Source organism: Epinephelus lanceolatus, chromosome 6 (genome assembly GCF_041903045.1).
Source record: "Epinephelus lanceolatus isolate andai-2023 chromosome 6, ASM4190304v1, whole genome shotgun sequence".
Lineage (NCBI taxonomy): Eukaryota > Metazoa > Chordata > Actinopteri > Perciformes > Serranidae > Epinephelus > Epinephelus lanceolatus.
The window spans coordinates 32897943-32919264 of NC_135739.1; the positions used below are offsets into that span (position 1 = coordinate 32897943).

Below are 21322 nucleotides of genomic sequence, written 5' to 3' on the forward strand. Positions count from 1 at the left end.
TAGTGTGACTGTATCATATCAGTGTCGAGGCATGTCAGAGTGTGGTCAACCGCAGCACTACTGTACATCCAAAATAGAAAACAATTTTACGGCTGTGACCAGGGTACAAGACTAACACTGCCCACCAGCCAAATGCTGTCAAAATATGTGAGTAGCTGGTAGATTTGCTTCACTCACCAGCCAAAAAACATAATGGTCATCTGTAGAGTGGCTGGTAAAATCTGAAGATTCACTAGCCATTTAGCTGGTGGACAAAAAACAGTTAAGCACCCTGCAACTAATTATTGTTATCCTCAACTAATCTGCAAATTACAGAGTCCTTGGTGATGCTTTTATTTGCTTGTTCTGTCTAAAAAATGACTGAAACAACTAATCAATTTTCAAAATAATTGCAGATCAACTTTTTCTATCATCGACTAATTGATTAATCAACAAACTGTTTCATCTCTAAAAAGAAATGATGCATAATCCATCTGCTGCCACTCATGTTTTAAAAATGCATGTTGGGTTTAATGCTCAGTCCTTACCAAAACAGTCTCACAACAAGGACCATTTAGTAGCTCCCCTGGAGCTTTCAATCATTTCACATGATCTTCATCAGCAGCCAGATTTTCCCAAGTTGTCTATCTGCTACTATCTATCCATCTATGTCTCCGTGACAACAGGGCAATCTCCATCTTGTGATGAGGATTATGTGATATGATCAAGAGTTCCAGAATAGGTATTAAATGTACCTCATGGCAAGTTGTTTTTTTTTACAATAAAAAATGACTTTTATGACACCAAAGATAGATACAGCACACAGCTAATGTGGTATGTGTATGTGCTTATCTGTCAGGTTGGACAGTTCGATTGGTGGGTTTGTAGATGTGGGTCTCAGCAGCAGTCACATAGAGACTATTTGGTTCTAAAGTTCTTACATGTCTTTGGTCACCACAGCTCTAAATTGGCCACTGGAGGACGAGTCTCCCAGTGAGACGTAGGACCACAGCTTGGACTAACAAAGACCACAATTGCACAGTGTATAGGGGCCTCTAAGGGAGTCATCATGAAGCAAGTAACAAGATTAAATAGTCTGACAGGACAGGAAGTAAGGTCCGGGTCAAAAAATGGCCAGAGTTCTGATTTAACGTCTCAGGACAACGTCCAAACATACAACTATTCATGTTCAAATTCAAAAACCTAGAAATGTAGAGGATAATCTTAACAGTGAACATCTGGTCAAAAATAATCTGCCTACACGTTTCTCTCCATCTTTATAGTGCTCAAAGCTTTAAGAAATTAAACTTTTCACAGCGTGTGCCATTCAAGAACAGCAGTAGCTTCAGCCGTAAGGAGCCAACGCTAAGGTTCTCTCATTCTGGCCCTTCTGACTGCCTGACAAGCTTAAAAAAATAATAACACCACAGTCCAGACACACAGCATCCAGCCCAAATCCCCATGCTTCAGCGCATGGTACAGTACAATGAAGAGCTTTATCACATGGTCCAGCACTAAATCATCTGAATAAAAATCATAAAAAAATCTAAAAAATAAAAACACATCTCAGACAAAAAAAATATACACTCACATGAGACCATGAACCTGCACTAAAGCATGTTGTGTGGACACACTCCTGCTATAATGGCCGACCCTGCTCCCTGTACAAAGTCATGGAGGAGAGACTCAGTAAGGCCTCCCTCCTTCTGAGGAGCAGCTCTACTCTTTTCACACAGTGCACCTCAAAAGGGAAAAAAAAAAGCACAACAAAAGGCAAAATTAAAAATGTACACATCTCTAACTGATGAAATAATTTATGCTTGAAAAGAAAAAAAATCTGGTAAACAAAATAAATTAAGGCATGCAAAAGATAAATCTTAAGATTTGGATACTTCAGTTTTTTTAAGCCAAACATCCTATATTGTTAGAAGATCTTCCTGATAGGAAGAAACCACTCACTCTTATTAAATCCTTAGAACGAAGGTAGCTGCCAAAATAAAATTCAAACCTCACTGGAATATCACTGTAATATGCCCGAGCATTTAAAGGCCCATATTTACATATTTGTGTTCTGTGTTCGAGCTTTAAGAGGCCGATATTTACATACATGTTCATGCGGATTCAGCGGCAGTGCAGCAAAACAAACAGCGAACACTTGAGTGACACAGACAGGAGTGCTTCTTTAAACATCCTGAATCAGAGAAAAATAAATACCACGTATCAAAATTAAAAAAAAAGAAAAGAAAAAGTACATCACAAACATTAAAGTCAACCTCGCTCAGATCCCTCCTTATAAAGGAATACTGTGGCCGAACAGAATGATATGTATAAAACAAATGATAGTAGAAAGTGAGACAAGAACTTGTCTGTTGGCTTGTAAGGTGACGGTGATACATCAGAAGTGAAGCAGTGCGGAGCCGAGCAGAGGGAGCTGTGGTTCTGCCACATTAAGGCTTTGCAGTAAACATCAGAGCTGAGATGCTGCTGCTCCCTCCAACCTAAACCAACTCATGTCAACTCGTAGTAGTTAAGCCGGCACGGACAAAAAGACATGCAGCAATTCATCCATCTCACACACGCACACACACTCACGCGCACACACACAGATTCACAGACACACACACAATCAACAGTTCACTGTGAGAGACTTGCCACTGCCTCTTCATTTTTTCCTCTTTTTTTTCGGTTTGGATTTTCTTTTTTTTTTTCCCCTCACTAAGATTTCTTGGCAGCATTACATGGTGCGCCTCTTCACCCCTCCCGGCCTGTGCCCCCCTCCTCTCCTCAGCTGCACCACTGCTCTGCCTCGGGCTGAACAGGGCACTAGGAGGCCAGGCCGGAGGGGAGCTGGGTGAGCTGGGGGTGTGGAGGAGGGGTTGGGTGGGGGGTTGGTGGGGGCAGTTCAGTAGTCTGCGATAGGGGCGAGCTCGGGGTACAGGTCCACCGTGATGTTCTTATAGAGGCTGCTTAAGGAGATCTGGGGGCTGTAATGGAGGTTGTTGAGGCCGTCCAAGTGTTGCCGCTCTTTGGAATACCTCAGCAGTTTATACCTACAAACACAGTCACACAGTACTTATATCAATATCAATATACATAAAAGAAAGGCAGGAACGCTGTGCTGTTATGGAACTGAGACTAGCTTAATTGTCTCATTACTCAACAACCCTTCGTTTAAACTTGACAGAAACAAAATAAAACTCATGGTCCTGTACTGCAGAAAAAACAAACGAGGTCCTGTGATGACGCTGCTCACGCAGCCTTTGTGGCACGGGCATTATTCCTTCACCACTCAGTGTCATGGTGTCTTTTAGCTCAGCTACCGGCTCAGCTACCGGTTTCATCAGCAGATACCAGAGACTGACCTCTGGTGGCACAAGCTATGCACTACATGAGTTAAATAAAATGAGGAGCGCCTCTCAGCACAGAAAATTATATCGTCGGTATACCGTAATACCATGATGCCGCCCAAGGCTAGTAAATATTTAAAAGTCATTTCTAACAATTTTTCAACATTTATTCTTCAGAACAGAGACCTTACTGTAGATGTGAGACAGAAAGTTGTCTTACCTCCCAAGGAACTGTACCTCTCCTCTGTGGTGGTGAGGAATTGACTTGTACTTGCCGATCTCTCCCTCTGGTCGAGTGACATTCAGACTAGCATAGTGAACCCTGTGGAGAAACCAGGCTCCATTACTATTTACAGGATTAAACCCACATGACTCTATAGTCAGCCTAAACCAATATGTTTGATGTGCTTCAGTTAAACTGAAGCTACGAACACTGTAAACAGTCTACTGACAATCTGCTGATACAAACACAACAAATATCTACTTACAGGTGTGTTTATAATTTGCTCGCAGTCAGGTGACAGCATAAAGCAGTGTGTTAATTAATTCAGAGTCAACAATTAACCTGCATGTCTTTGGACTGTGGGAAGGAGCCGGAGCACCCAGAGAACACCCACACGAAAATGGGAAGAACATGCAAAGTCCACAGAGAAGGGTCCAAACCAGTCAATGAGTCCTGACCCGATCCTCTCTTGCTGTGAGGGGTCAGTGAGAACCCCCATGTCACAAAATCAAACTGCATCATAGTTAATGTGGGGAATCATAAAATATCAGGGCAAATATTAAGTGGTTCTTAGAGTGACACAGTTTATATCCAACTTTGAGGACTAGAAAATAATTTTATGAACTTTCCTAACAGGAAATCACTTCCATCAGTGCTGATATTTATCAGAGCTGCAGAGCAGTCTGGACCTGTTAGGAACTCCAGGAGATGAAGGTCTGACAGAGGGACTCTGAGGGAGGAGTGATGTTTCAGGAACACATAATAAGATTGTGGAGGTTTTCACAATAGGAGTACAGTTCATGTATTTTTAACCAGTTATGAAACAAACAGTATAAATTTAATACTGATGCCTCGATATCAGACAGCCACACAGCTGACCATGAACAGACCCAGGTAAGGCCTTGCTGTCGCCTTCAACCTGCAGTCTGAGCTCCCATTAGGTGGGAGGCAGAGAGCTCCACGCCCGACAGCAGCGACTCCTCCTCAGCCAGGAGCAGAGCTGTGCCTCACTGCTCCGCCAATTCCGACAAATGATGGTACCCCCCTCAGCAGTGTCTGTATGCAGCACCTTTTTCTATACTGTAGCACAACAAAAATGTCATGTAGATGATGATGCAAGTGTACTTGGGTATGGGACGACATTACTAATGTGAAAGCTGAGCAGCGGGGGAGTGGAGGGTGGGGGCAATCATACACGTGCATGGTACAAATCATCCGTACCCAACACCCTGAGCTTATTAAAAGATTGTTTTGACAAAATCAGTCCTTGTCCTTGTGAAGTACCACTTTTTTATTCTGTCAGATGATCCAGCAACTTCAGCAGTCATGAATCAAACTTGAATTGCATTTTACTTAAAGGCTTACTCTCAGCATGAATCCTACGAATGATCCTAAGATGTTTGATAAACATGACCCAGGTCATGGAGAAAAGACATTCATTTATGCCTAAAAGGATGAATTAAATCAAAACTAGAATCTAAAATTAGAATATGTCCTCCCCTGTTGACATCTATGGTTCACTATGATACTGTCACTAACTGTCCAGAAACACCTTGTGCAGATACCTTCAGCAGGTTACCATGGACACCACAGGGAGCCTGTGTAGTGGTCTGCTGTTGTTCTACATTCAGAAGAAAAGTAGAGAATGTTATGTGTCTTGACACTGGTTAGAAACTGGACCCCACATTTGTATCATGATGTGAACCTTCATAAAGTGAGCTGGCCCAAGTCACCTGATGTCCTACGTTCATCTACTAAGGGCTGCCTCACACACACTGTAGCAAACATTTTGTCTTTAATCGTTAGGAGACCACTCTATAGATTTAAAATGACACTCCTATAACTCTGTCTGACGCATTAAAAACTGATAAATAAGGATCACGGTAGACGCAGCAGAACCAGAGATATAGGGTGTTTCTCAAAGTCAAAGAAGGACCCTCAGACGGCCCAATTTCAAGGAGGCTACGTCACTGAACCCTGCCGAAGGACTGATCCAATGTCAAGGATCTTTCCGAATTTCCTTCTTTCAGAGAAATTCCAAGGATGCATGTGTGTATCCTCAGTGGGTATAAAATCTCCACTATGCTTTGCACACGATTTGCTGGAAGTGAAGGCGGGGCCTCAGAGCTCGGCAGGATTTAGATAAGTATGTCATTTGTTTGGTTGAATGTCTCCACGAGTTTTTATCATACAAGACAGACACCTCCTGATTTACTCTTTCCAATGTGTTCACTGCCGAATAATGAGATATTTAAAATAACATTATTTAGATAAACATAAAAGTTTTTAAATGAATAATTTACACATTCTTCTTCCTCGTCAAATCCTGGCACCTACATTTCCCACAATTCAACTCCTCTGCCGACAGTTTGTCTGGAGATTGTGGTGTATTATACTAGTGGCAGCTAATGTAGCCTGGAGCCTGTAGATTGCAGCAGTGATGAGGAGTGGGCTGTCGAGGTTTGGTAAACTCATGTCTTTTTGATCTAAACACCTCTGGGTTTCTTTCATTTTCAAACTTCCCCACCTTAAAATTATAAGGTTCTATGTGCGTTCTCAGCTGTTTTGAGATATTGAGTTTCAAAATTTTGCATTCCAAATAGCATAAATCATAGTAAGACTGTGAAAACTTACTAGTCATAAGTCATAGTAAGTGGTCACAGAAAATATGAATAACTCAATTTTGACAAAGATGTCAGATAGAACCCTATAATTCTAAGGTGGAGGGTTCTTAATACTTTATGAATCCACTTTAAACCCCTCTTCAAAACACTTACCTGTTCCACAAGTCATCGTCCTCTCCTCCCCAGCCCCAGAATGCATTGGGAAAGCCATTAATCTTACGGAACTGCTCCACAGTGAGTCCACTCACACCACCAAAGAACTCGCTGTATGGAAGGCTGGAAACAACAACAAACACAAGTTAAACATAGATCTACACCATCTAGATCGCTCACTACATGCCCAAATATTGCATGTCAACTCTTCAGTCTATTTGTCATCGCCACAGAAGAAAACCTGCACTTGTTTCAATATTACTTCTAAAGTTCATTTTGCTTTGGGCATTTACATTATATATGTTTCAAAAAAAATCTACATTTTAATGACACTCACATGTACATGTATTTGTCCAGCTTGGCAGCGAAGTGGCGTGGCATCTGACCGCAGCCGTAGTAGTTGCGGTCATTCTCGGGGATGTGGTCAACATCATGGAAGATCAAGCAGTCCCAGTCCAAGTCCTTCATGGCCTCCAGGAATCCCACGTTAAACAGCATGGCTCTGTTGAAGGGCTGGCTCCCACTCTGAACACACACATATTAATGTCAGGGACTTCCTTCACCATCCAAAATGCTTTTCACACTTTTTTTTTCTTCTTCCGCAGATCCACACAGCATGAGTTTAGAACAGTTTGATTCAGCTGAATGTTAGACTTGTAGGTGGGCAGAGATAAACACACACACACACACAGTCCAACACCATACACTGCAGTACACACACACACATACACCAACAAACTGTACCTGTTCGATGACGTAGAAGGCAAACTGCAGCCGCTGTCTCTGCAGCATAGGGATGAGGTGTTGGAAGAGGATGGGGAGGTGTTCATGGCGGTTTCTAAATGGAATCAGGATGGCCACCTAAAGCACAAATATTACAGTAAGAACAGACATACACCCACTAAATCCACCTGGTTTCTAGGTTTGTTCTTTTCATCCATTCTGCATCACTGACATTATAATTTAAAATGTACTTTGTTGATAGGATATTTAATTACTAAACCCACCTTCCAGCGAGGTCTGCAGTCCTTTGGTTTCCAATGGCCTCCAAACTCAATGTCGTAAAACTTGGAGAACTTCAGCTCTATCTCCTCCATGGGGATCTCTGTCATGTTCACCTCCATAAGGCCCTCTGTGGAGAGTTTAAGGGGAAGATTAGATTATGCCACTGGTACACCAGCAACCAAAGGGGGGAGGGGGATGGACATCTTGTAAGTAGACACTTTCACCGCTGCACACATTGTAATGAGAAAACAAGTGAGTGACTGGTTCTTTGAACAGAATTAAGCCAGCTTAAGAGACAGTGCTCAGCTATGTGAAGCCTGAGACCTGCTTATTGCTAACTGCCTGCAGCTTTGATTCCAGGTAATCATAACTACTCTCTTCTGATGACCACAAAATAGGTTTGAATCTTAGGAGTGTGTCACGAAGCAAGATCAGGGGATTTTCTGTTGTACGAAGGTGGCTCTCGTTACCAGGCTAGATCACCATAGTAACTTATGCTGCAGACCTGACCTGGTCAGGACAAGTTTTGTTCAGAGTTTCAGCTTAAAACCATCTAAAAGGCTCCATTCACAGCTTCTTTCAGTACTCTATAATCAATCAAATATATGAGTGATACAGATTCTCAACTGAGGAAAAAAAACAAAATTAACTGCACTTTATCCAACTTATTGAGCTGCAATGTTACATAAATGCCACCGAACAAAGCTGTGCAAGTACAGTAGTGTTACTTTCTGCACTGGCCCTTAAGTATCAGTGATGCAGAAAATATGAGCAAGAATATTGTTTTGTTTTATTCGCAAGGTTGTTGTTGATCTCACTGAACTACTGAATGTGTTTGTAGTGTTCTCTGGTCCATCTGCACACACTGGCTCTAAAACAAGCCTTCTATAAAATACTTTTAATCAGGATGACTTTTACTCGCATAGGAAATATGCTACAATTTCCTTAAATCATACCATACAGTTATCACTTTGGGTTCTGCACTTATTCTTGGATCTGATTTGCTGAAGTCCATTTTACACTGCTGCTATATTACAGCTAATAGATTAGTCTATTGGTATTTATCACAGATAATATTCAATCAGTAAAATTAATTTCACTGCGATCTGTCCAAACAAAAGTGATTTCCACATATACGTCATTTTGGGACAGCGTCAGAACTAAATGAAGTTCTTGAGTGTGACGTTTAAATCAGCTGCATCAAGTTTAAAGTTCAAGAGCTGCAGAATGTACAGCTGTCACGCTAGAAGTAAATGAAGGGGTAAAATAAGTTCACACAACTAGTAATTTTGGCCAGCATTCCTCTCTTGTGTTACTTTTAATTGTAATACTTTTAAAACATAATATTCAAAAGTGGAAGTAAGCAGCACACTATCGATCATTTTTAAGTGTCATATGACGCGCTTCACGTGTCATTTGACTCGTTTTATGTGAGCTCGCACAGAGCCTGAAGCAGAAAGCCTGGGTTGACAGAGAAAGTTAATAAACACCCTTGTGGTACCAGTTATCTCAGACTGAGGCTTTACGGTTTGTAGAGGCAAACCATAAAGCCTCAGTCTGGTTCTGTTGAACTTACTTTGTGGTACAGGCCTCTGGAACTGCCACTTGTGGCTTTATCTACTCACAATAATAATAATAATAATAATAATAATAAGCATAAAGACTGCTAAGTCTTGTAAGGCACTGTAATTAAGGTTGAGGTTTGACAGTGTTTCATCCAATCTGAGTCCATCATCATCATCATCATCATCATTAAATCCACTTCATGAGTCTAATTTCAGTATTTAATCTGCTCATCGTATCTGGATCCACTCAGTCCTCTTATAAATCTGTTTAGTTTTAGTGTTTAACTTTTAAATAAACTTAAGTTAGAAATAACTATGACTTAATATTCAGCTGAAACCTGCAGAGCCAGAGGTCAGAGGACTTTCTAAGTGGCAGCCTAATCAATATTCACAGCCTGTAGCTGCTACTGGCAAATTAAATAAGAGGGAAAAGACATTTTTGGGCCACAGATTGTCAGTGTACCTTATATAATACGTACATTTTCGCAGCAGGAGAAGGTACAAAATGTAGATTAAATATGTATTTGGCACATTAAAACAACAGCAACCTAGTGACTTTGGCTCGCTTTATTTGTATTCATTTATTTTTTTCCAAATGCTGAAAGTCCTGAACCACAACTATTAAACCGATAACTTTAAAGTCAAATTACTGATCTGATATTAATTAAAGTTTAACTGGTAAAATGCAACTCCTGAAACTGACATGACTGTGACCAGCTACATTGTGTTGCTGGAGAAGATGCATCACTTTGCTTGTGTTGTGAGAACCGCAAAAACACCCACTCCACTTGTGACTGTACAGTGGTGTTACTCGGGTGCTCTTTGGCTGTGTAGATAAACTACTGCAGAGAGAGGACACAAATCAACATCTACAAGGCCTAATTTTTGTTCCGTCATCTAGTTTTTTACAGAATTAACGTTCATCAGAAAAAATGTTGCACTGTGGAGCCCTTTATGAGGAACACTGCACAACATGATTAGCATCTGTCTTGAAATACAGCACCTATAACTGAGCCCCTGTATCAACACCAGTCTACTCACTCATAGAAGGTAATCGCTCTGGACAGGGGAGGTTCTGGGCGTAGGTGAAGTTTTCAGGGAGGTACGTGGTTGGCTGCACCAGGTATTCACTGGAGTTACTGCCATCAGGATAGTCTGCAGTAAAAACAACTAACATCAGGTATAACAGTAGAATACTCCACATCACATCACCTACATCAAATGACAGAGCTCTGCGTCTCCGTGTTGGTGATCATTCCCACATTTCAATTCACTTTCTTAGTTTTTCTTGGCCGTAAATATCAGTGTTTTCCTCGAGAGACTGTAAACTGGTAGTGTAGCCTTTATGATCAACTGCAGCCTATTACTGCACTTCCAAAATAGTTATATGTACGTGGATATCAAATGCATATTATGATGTATTATGAGTATTAGCAGCATACATCTAAATAATTTAGTGTGTACATTTACTTATAATCTGTACCTAAGTAGAGATCTGAGGCACTTGAACATTTCATTTGATACTACTTTATACTTTACTTCAGGGGGATGTAATTTACTTTTAACTGCACTCCATTTATCTGACTCGTATAGATATGTGTTACTGTGCAGGATCAGAGCTCCATGACTTTGAGAGTTCAATTTAAATCAACAATATACAGTAGCAGGCAGCTGTGGCCGTGCTGCGGCCTGCTCTCTCCGGTTTTACGCCAGGCTCGGCTCCTTCCAAAGACTCCTTGCGAAGCACTCCTCCGGGGTTTTTTCGGACCTAATTGTATTGTGGAGTTTTGCACAGTGGCGACTGGATCTTTGCTCTCAAACCACAAAAAAATGTGATGGCACAACAGTCTCCTTCAGTACATTATTCTATGCGTTCTTTTGATTTTCACATTGGCTAGTCATCCTGTTTAATTTGTCTTCTGATTAAATCGGAACCATTGAAACAAGTTGTAGGAAGCCTCTGCAAGTAATTGGTTGCTGGCAGACACTCTGTGCTGCAATAAAATAGTTAATCAGCAGTGCCGTGCACTGTAGAGCCGATGCGCTGCTGGTTCTGCCGGCCTGAATAGAATATAATGTCTATAGCCTTACTGTTGTGTACAGCATTTATAGACTAAGCTGAGTAGTGATGCGCGGGTCGACCCCTAACCCGCGGGACCCGCAAATGGACCAGCGGGTCGGGCAGCGGTGATCGTCTGTTAAATCGGTCTGTAAATGATATTTTGACATTATTGGCTATTATTGTCATGGCATCCGAAGGTACTGATGCGTTGAGCAGGTGACAGTCCGCGGTTGTTTTCAAAAACACACGTGTGTCACGCACTCCAAAAGAAACTTGTTGAAACTTTAAACAATAATTTATTTTACAAAATGGGGGAAACAAACGTTGACAAAAACGGTTCCATAATTCATATTAAATTCAAAAGATAACGAAAAAACAGCTACAAGTTAGAGAGAATAGTGATAAAGTGGTAAAACTTGGCATTGATCCACAGCCTTAGACGGATGCTCAGTTGGTAGGTGATACTATATTTTCACATTTATAACAATGGAATTTAAAAGTTTTGATTTTTATTGATAACCTACATTCACCAACAACAAAAAGACTACATTTAGCACCACAAAATATGTAAAAAAAAAAAAAAAAGTAAATGAAAAACGAATATCGAATACCAAATTTTCATAACGAATACCTACCCATAGAAACGAATATTCAAATATCTGAATATCTGGGTACAGCCCTGCCTGTTTTTACTTTCGATATCTGGTTTATTTTACTGTTTCATGTTCACTGGATCAGAAGCTGTGTGAAGTCACTGCTCAAAACCTCAAAACGTCCTTATTTTGGTGCTTTACAACAAACAGACAACAGGCTCTTACTGCACCTCTGCCAACAGCTCACCTCCAACAGGTAAACATCTTTTACCTGCCCTGCTATGTGATGGAAAAACACATGCAGTAAAAATAACAGGCGACATTAGCCGTGGATCAGCTTGCAACTGAACATGTAGCCCATTTTGTAGGAAATACCAAGATATATATTGTGTATCGCCATTCAGCCTGATAATACTGAGATATGAATTTTCGTCCATATCACCCAGCCCTACTTGTCACTGTCCTACTAGAATAACCAGGGACATCACAGAAAAAGGCGTCGTCTGGATAGCAGCATATGTTGCTCTCTCACCTCTGTGTTCCTTTCAGCATTCATGGTGCCTTTACAGATGTTACCCATGATGCCATGGGCACTAACACACCACCACACCATCACAGATGTTGGCTTTGAACTTTAAACAGGTAACAATCTGGATGGTCTTTGTTTCTCTTTAGCCTGGACAACACAGAGTCCATGAATTCTGAAAGCAATTTGAAATGTGGACTCGTCAGACCACAGCCCACTTTTCTACTCTGTGTCAGTCCATTTCAGATGAGCTTGGGACCAGCTAAGTCAGGCTAGAACAAGGATGAACTTCACTATATCCATTACTCTGCTGCTCGTCTCCAGCACCACCACACTCCATCCTGCAGCTGCTTGTTTTCTTTAACTAACTTGAATATCTAGAAGAGTGCCATGTAAAGACAATGCATTCCTGTGGTCACTGTTAATGCAGCTGGCATTGCCACTGACTTTAAAGTGTTACCATTTGCACACGCTTTGGTCATTGTGGTTGCATATTTGAAAGGAAAGACGAAACAGGATATAATGGCAAAGGAAACACTGATGTGTGCATTACTCACCCGTCCCGTTGAGTGTACTGTTCTTGTTGGTGTACAATCGAATCATTTGGCCTATGGTCCTCACGTTGTCCCTCAACATGATGCCCTGAGCCTGCACCATGAAGAAGTATGTGTTGGCTGACAGAAAGACAGAAAAGAGAGATTTTAATTTCACTTCTTGTACAACAAAACATAAACATGTAGATATTACTGTTTCAGTCACAACAACAAATTTGATTCTCGAGCTCCAGCTGCAGCTAGAAACACCGAAAAACAGTGAATGTCCTTTAAATCACAGCAACATCACTGGACACTGGAACAACACTTAAACAGTTAACACGACAATTAAATAAATATTACACATGTAATGCTGTTCAAAGGTGACAGGTGTGCTGACTTTCAAGTTTAAAATTCTGGCAGGACCGTAAAGCTGTAGCATCTCAGCTGTCTAGAAAATAACCACTGCAGGTGTAAATGACTCAGAGGAGGGAAACATGAAACAGTCACTTTGCAACAACACAAACGGTTTGTTTTAGCCTGCTTATTCACTGTAATTAATATCTGCTCTTCACAATTAAGGTTTCTGCAGTATGTCCATTTGGTTTTTGCATCTATGTTTTGATAGTCCTATAACAATCTCAATGTTCTGTCTACTAGAATTTTTTTTATGTTTATTTATTTCCCATACTTTCAAACTGTTAACATTTAGCGAGTATGAGATATGAGAAGTATAAACTGGCTTAAGAAGCTGGAATCAGTACCATTGCTGGGGTTATCTATCTGCTAAAGTGATGGCTTTCTTATAGCTTTATCCAGACATGAATGGGGACTTAAGGAAGAGCCACATGAAGCGTGCTGCATAACTGATGGGATTTTAAACTTATTTTATCGCTGAACCTTTAATTAAAGACCACAATGAGCTCAAAGAACCCCTCCTTCTCACTGATGTCAATTAATCTACCAATACATTTTCTCATTATTTCATCATTAATTAGATAAAGAGCACTGCCGCATACTTTTTAAAGTTCAACATTGTGCACGTATAGAATAACAAGATGTAACGTTGGGACTCTCATTGATGTCTGACATGCTCACAGGCCCTGTGTAAAGCATTTTGCTGGACGTTGATTATTTCCGTCGTGCAGCTGGCCTAAATAAAAGTTGATCATATAAGGTGGGTGACATCTCTTTTGCCGCGGCATGTGTGGAGAAAACTAAATCTGGCTTGATCTGACATGTCAGACTGGGGATCATGCTGTTAAATTGCATGACTTGTGTGGTGTTTCAGACCTCTGAGAAACTTAAACGTCACACCTTAGCCAGCTTCTTCTCCCATTTGGAAGACTGAATCACAAACACTTGCAGATTAAACAGTCAAATGTATAAAACTGCACACGAAGAACAAACAGGTGACAAAATGAACTTATTAATGACGGTTCTAAAACCCCATGAGTAGCTGAAATCCCTCCCATAGAGAGTCTAACAATTGTGTCATTCCTCTGAGCCAGACTTGGTGTAAATCACTCGTTTCACCTCGGTAAATGCCACCTCCTCACGAGTGGCTGCATGTTCCTGAGATTTGATCATCAGCATAACCGACAGCAGCTAACTGCTATATGGGAGATTTGGTGGCTGAGTCGACGTGAAATTTACAGAGACAGACAACAAAAATCACTCCATCTTAGGTGATGTTAACCTGTCAGGTGTCATAACAGAGGATGAGGAGTTGCCAGTTAAAATATCAAGATATAACACAATGCTCAGCTCTCTGTAAATTAATGAACAGAATGTAAGTTGTATGTTGGTAACATATCAAATCTCTAAATTAATTCAGATGACGGCATTAATCGATTGTGTGTGTACAAGAGGTTCCTGCATGAGACCCAAATAAAGCAGAGACTGCAGGGCTTTGATCAATTCAGGGTGTGTGTCAGTGCTTTAGGATTGGCTGGTTCTCTCTGTCCTACCAAACAGGTCCGCACTAATGTATAAGCAGGATACATTTAAGAAAAGCTTCATAAAGCAAAGCCTAACCATACAAACTATACAGCTAAGTTATAAATACATCCATGTCACTTGGGGGTATGTAATAGGTACAAAAACATTTTTTTTAGCATCATATGAATTTATGATTTAGAAAATGTAATATTCTAAACATTCTAATGAAATCAAATGAGAAACTAATAATAATAAAACAAACATGTTTGCTTTGGCAATTAAAACAAAGTAAATATATGACAAGTCAATGTACGTCATTAAGGTAATGTCATAAAACATTTTAATATTTGTATAAAGCTGCCCTGAACATTGATCTATAACATCAGCTACAGCAGTCTAAAACACCCACAGAGTGCAGAGGCATAGCCACCACGGTACAAACAGTATGGCAAAAGGTCTCTTAAGGTTAACTAATTTACACAGTTCCATGTTGTATATCGTCATATTACACAACCCGAGTATCAGTCCTTCTATTGGCCAGAACATTAGTTTCAGTGTGCGTGTGAACGGTTAAACAGGAGAGTGTTTGGGAATGATAAGCGTCTTATCACGGAGCAGCCAGGCCGCCTGGTTGGTGAGCAGGTGATGGGGTTAAGAAAACACGCAGGTCAACACAGACTGGACAGCAAATGATGCTGCTCCATTTGGCCTGACAAGACGGACAATTAGCTGGTAGACACAGCAAAAATGTTTTCTACAATCCCTGGAACCAAAATAGTGTCATCCTCAGTCCAGGATTTCAAAAAAAGACTTTTTAATGATACTTTTTAAAGATAACTACTTCCCTCTACATCTCCTGCCAGGCTAACACACTTATCAATATGTACACCAGTTCCCAACTGCACACATGCTTGAAAAGTCAAATTTGTTACAGGGCAGGCAGAACAAGCAAAGCATGAAATGAATGTCCTGAGTTCTCAAATTAAATTCTCAGCTGGATGTTGAATAGAGCGTGGAATACAGCAATCGCAGACTGCCTGAGAATCCACACAAGCTTGTCAGCCTGCACAGCAATATACTGTACAGAAGGCAGCACACAAATGCAGCATACACGTCGGCAACATACAGTAGGATGCATCACGTCTGAGCTCTGCAACAAGCTCACATTCAGAGGAGATCTGCATCCAAACATATTCACACCACCAGCTGTTTCACACAGCTCAGGCAAAAGAATTAGAAAAATGTTCTCCTCCTAGCTGTGTAATTTGCACGCATTACCTGCACCATAACTAGCTACAGCAATGCACAGATGGATGACAAAAAGAAACCAATAGTTTGAATAATGTGTCAGGCCAACACGAGCCTTCAGCATTAGTGTCCCTGTCACAGATTCTTCACATTCTCCTGCATTCGTTATGCTCCTTCATTTATTCAGCCTGCATGTCTCTACATTACACTGAAGACAGCATGGATGCGGTCAATTATTTATATCTGTAGAGTCATGCGTTCAGTCATGCTAACTTCAGTCTAGTACTCTATCATGCGGTCATAAACAGAGTCATTATAAATAAATCCATGGCTAAATATTGTCAGTGAAACACATTTTTCTGAGCCTTCCGGGTGGAAAACAGGCTGAAAACACTTGACTAGAGATCACTGCCCTTTTGTAACTTTGAAAAAGATATGGCATGTGGCCGCTACAAAAGCCATAGCTCAAATGTCAATTCTTAATATCAAAATTAAGCGTACTATGAGGGCAAATGTGCAAGAATGCATACACAAAATAAGTAATAATTATGTCTTTATAAGATCCCTATTTAGATATCAGTGAAAATGGCTGTGAGTACATATTATATATTAATTCCTTGACTAATAAGGGACAAGTAGATTTTTCAGTGCTTCCAACTTTGGTAATAAACACCAGGACCATACTGGGTAAATTCCTCCTTTCTTCAGTATGACAAAACAACCATGATTTCCCATTCCCACAAAAACTAACACACTGTACATCCAGAATATAAAAACATCCTGTCTTGGCCGTTTTATTTCTTCACATCAACAGTCATCCTGCTAGACCTCAGGCAAACTTAAGTCTTGAGTGAAATTTCCCAGAACTGCCTCTCCTCCCAAGTATGACTACATCTGATTGCCAGTAAAAGCCTGCACTCTCAGCATATAATTCCTGTCCACACATAACCACTTTCCTCAAACATGTGATCACCACAGAAATTACCCAGTAAAACATCAAATCAACTAGAGCAACATGGCCTCACAACAACAAGCGCGGAAGAAAGACAAAGATAGAAACCTGCCCAGACCACCAAGTTTCATTGTGGCATTGCCATTCAAGAGAAAGAGGATGTAAACATTCACACTTACAGAAAGTCATTCCTAAATATTGTTTATGGGAAATGCAGCTGTGGATCTGCCAGGAGGCACATCTGATTGGTCAAACATCATTAAGTAGCAGCATTAAGTATTATATTGCAGTATATTAATAATATTATAATGCAATTATACATATATTATGTTTGTCAGAGATGCGGTACAATCAATTATCATATAATATTACATCATGGAGTTTACTTACATACAACCAGTATATTCTGTTAAAATCATGATACACACTGAGGCAGGTTGACCAGAGTTCAGTGTCCTATAATCATGCTGTTTCAGAGACTTGTTCATCAACACGACAGAACTCTGGGGTTAATGCTCACTCATTTTACCTGGGAATCCAACATGAGTGGACATATGGAGATGGTAAATACATTTTGGTTCACTCGTACAAATAGATGCAGTGGCTCAACCTGCCTGTGTTGCTGTGTGGATCCTGGTCGCCTCAGTAGAAACCCCGAAATTAACATTAGCAGTGATGCCACCAGTTCATTCATTCACAAGTCAGCTGAACAACGCCAGCAAAAGCGCATAGCATCCATAAATCTAACACAGACAGACAATACTTGGGTAATATTTCCATCCACTTCCCATCGGGAAACGCACTTTGCTCTTTAACATGGCAAAATAGCGAGGGTTAGCTGGACATCATGGCCTGGGGTGGACCTTTTAGCTGTGGGCTAGTTAGCCTGTTAGCTAGCGGTTCTAGCATTAGCATGGACTGTGACAGCAGTTAGAGCTGGTGGGGCTGCAGAGGATAATCCAGACATAATCACGTTAACTGTTACCTTGTGGAGGGGTTAGTGTTAATCTCTGTTAACTAACCTATTCCAGGAGCCACATAAATGAAGTAGAGACAAGTGGTGGACATGGAGAAGAAGAATATGAAGGCCAGAAACGATCGGTTGGACATTCGCAGCAGCCGCCTCCAGTTCACCATTTTGGCTTAGGCCCGCTTCTCATTCGCCGATATGAATCCCATAAAATACTTTTTTGGAGTTAAAAAGTCCTCGAATTGTTGGACGACAGTGTCAATGGTGTGGTCATGGAAAAATCTGCACCGTCAAAGCCCAGGGATGCAGCGCGGAGAAGGCAAAGGCTAGCGGTGCTAGCTGGCCTGCTTTCCCCTGCCAAGAAATTTCCAGATGGAAAAAGCAGGCCTGTAACGTTAATATCAGGCAACTGAGAGCCTCATGGAGCACTGCCGGTCGGGCATACTGAAACTGTTATACTTCGGGCACAGAGCTCTGCAGCAGGACTACTTAAGGATACTCATGGTAGCCTTCCATGGTTGCGGTGTCGCCAGCGAAGCTTTTATCGCTAGCACTGAAGGTTGGTCATTGAAGGGGGCAGGACCGCTCTGCCTTCACCCACACAGTCTACTCTCGGCCGGTGCGGTGTTCCCAACACAGTCGGCGCACTACTTCGTCAAACCGCGCACACGGGAGTCCAGTCATGCCACCGGGTGTCTCCACACTGTCCCCGCACGACTGCGGCATTCAAAACACATATGTGAAGGATGTTATGTGAGAAATAAACTCAATAGAAGAGATGTCAGGTCCGCCTTCTTTTCATTTTCTGCTGGCACTGCAGAGACCGTTTCCGGTGGGTGTAACAACCCGTTCCCCTCCTCCGCGTCGCCATGGAAACCTGTGTGCGCTGTACGTGTGGGGTGTTTTCTTGTAGCGCCCTTTTAGCGCCTTTTACCAGTCGTCCATTTGAAAATGAAAGACAGAAGAGCAAACATTCAAAGTCAAAAAAATAAATGTAAAAGTCAAAGTGCAAAATTGCAGCTAAAACTTAAAAATATAGAATTTAAAGTAAATTAAAACATTAACAACACATAAAGAAAATGACCCTATGGCTAGGCTATTCCTATCTATTTATTTATTTCACTGGTAGAGAAAACAGTAAATGATGATCCCACAAGTCAAAAGGCAAAGTAAATCTATGTACAAACCAAACGTTTGGTTTGCAACTACCAGTCACAGGGGCTCACAGAGTGGCCCCCAATCATCAGGAAGGCTGGCCCATGCTTCTCCGGGCTACACATACACGAAAATGCACGTGGATTGGTCACATGGCAACTTTACATACCTATGCAAAGAATGTTTATTGTTTTCCCGCTTTGTATCAAAGCCGCCATATGACAGGCGTTGGATTAACCAATCAGCTTGCTTGGTCAGCAGGTTTGGGAGTGGTACATGTCAGACACTTTAAAACACCAATTTTTATCCATTTACCTATTTTACTCAGCCACCTTGAGTCCAGTCATAGCAGCTCAGCAAAACATTTGTCACCCCTGGGTGTTGGTGAGATGTTCCTCTTAGTAGTCTTGTCTGAGTTTCTCGTTGTTTTGAGTCTGCTCACTTCCTCCACATCTGCATAGCGCTGAGGAGGGACATGGCATTGGCTAACTAGCTCTTTGCATGCTATGTCATCTACTGATGGTTGCCATAGGTGTGACTGGCGGATACCTCTTGCTGAGGCTGCAGCCGAGTCACAACAAACACCTGCACAACACCTCACATGTCACCTGCTTGTGAGATGTCTCCTATAGGGGTCAGTGACTGTGACCCCTCACACTTCGCCATGTTCCCAGGTGGAAACTTGGTCCTGCATGGTCTCTCAGGCTTGCCCTTTGAAGATGGTGCTCCTTTGCACCCTTGGCTCTGAGGGTGAAGTGTCTTTGTACTATATCTGTGCACCCCTCTTGGATATCTATCAGTGAGGATGGGGACACAGTGGAGTTGCAACCAAACTTGTGTTTTCAACTCATCACTTCTTTCAGGTCTAGGGTTATTCACCTGAGCTCCATCATGGTCATTTTGCCACTTTATAAATGTCTGACTCATGTTTTGACCAGCTGCTTCTTTCATTTTCACCAGCCGTGACAATGTTGTGACAGCTGGTATTATTTTCACCTTGTGAGTCTGTGTGTGTCATCATGGCACAATGTGATCCTTGTGACACCTACTGTAGCAGGAGCTATTTTGAGTGCTTTGCCAGGTGTTTAGATGTCTGTCTGTGGAGAGATTTTTGTCACGTCGCAACCGTGCAAGATGCGATCACAAACCTACACAGGTGCGTAGCTGGCATCAAAATGAAGGCAGAATTTCAAGGGAAAGGGCATGTTGTTCCCGTACAGCTTTAAGTTGCAATTCGCTGTAAATATGCAAGATGGTCTCTAGTCCTTATTGAAAGTGATGGCTCGATAACATTGGCCAGGTAAAAGTGTGTCTTTCTCAACAGCAAACAGGCTCACACTTCTTGTCCACACCTTGAACATTACCTAGTCCATGCTTCACTAAAAAGTCAAAAACATGATACAAACTACCACACACTCCAGACTCCAGCTTCACACTGTGTAACAAAACAAGTAGTTCATATTAGCTAACTTTACTTCTAACTTCTGTTTTTCCTGTTGCTGTTTACTACTCAATAAGAGTATAGAATATTGTTTTTTCTATCAAAGCTGAAGGAATTAAAAAATGAAAACCAGCTAAGCACCTGAGCTCATCTGAGTCATGTGCTATATTTTGTGCAGGGCAAAGGTGTAACCAGGAGATGAAATTCTGGTTTGAACCTTGCAAAATATCTTGTTGTAAACCATTCTCAAAGGCAAAGCTGAAGACATATCATTGCAATTTGACAGTGAAAAGACAGACTGAGAAATGTAATAATTGTTGGCAGAGGACAGAGAGGTCCTAGGTCTTTGCAGCATGAAGAAAAGTTGGAGAGCTAGGGTAGAGTTATGAAGTATGCAGCTTCAATTAATTCTCTCTCTCCCTGTATGTGCATGTGTGTGTGTGTGTGTGTGGGTCCTGGAGGAAGAATGTAGTAGTATGTACTTTTAAAGTAGGTCTAAAACTACCAATACCACACACAATACCAAAATACTGACCTAGGACAGTTTGATCAATTACCTTCATGGTAATTGATCAAACTGTCAAAACAACAAAATACTGTTCCATCAATTGGTTTCATCTTGGCACCAGGACACTTTTGGTTGAGGCAGGTCAAAAATACTGATATATTATAACGTCAGAGCTAGGACATATTTAATTTGTTATGCAAAACCACATTTATTTAATAAAAATAACAAGAGCCTTCCCTTTACCAGTGCAATAATAGCTTGTTTGTTAAATTGAGTATACATTTAAACTTACTCAATGTAAAACACAACTGAAAATATTTTTGTGTTCGTAATACTGAATCTCTTTGTGTAATGATCTGTTTTGATATGTAGAATGAACACATTATTCTTCTTACTGAACATGAACACAATATCTTTCATTTCAAACAACTACCAAATTTTGTGGTAAGAGCACAAAATATTTATTAAAGATCCACTCCAAACATGTTTTGATTCTA

At 41.1% G+C, this 21322-nt stretch overlaps 1 protein-coding gene across 1 annotated transcript; it reads right to left on the reverse strand.

Annotated features, from left to right (window-relative positions):
* Positions 1-1424: 1424 nt before the first annotated feature.
* On the reverse strand, positions 1425-18606 carry b4galt6 (UDP-Gal:betaGlcNAc beta 1,4- galactosyltransferase, polypeptide 6). Its single transcript, XM_033621460.2, has 9 exons — positions 17774-18606; positions 12635-12751; positions 9938-10051; positions 7334-7458; positions 7071-7187; positions 6664-6851; positions 6327-6449; positions 3547-3648; positions 1425-3029 (listed from the first exon to the last, which is right to left on the reverse strand). Exons 1-9 carry the CDS (start codon positions 17886-17888, stop codon positions 2882-2884), a joined length of 1149 nt encoding a protein of 382 aa, XP_033477351.1. The 5' UTR covers positions 17889-18606; the 3' UTR covers positions 1425-2881.
* Between the last annotated feature and the right edge of the window lie 2716 nt (positions 18607-21322).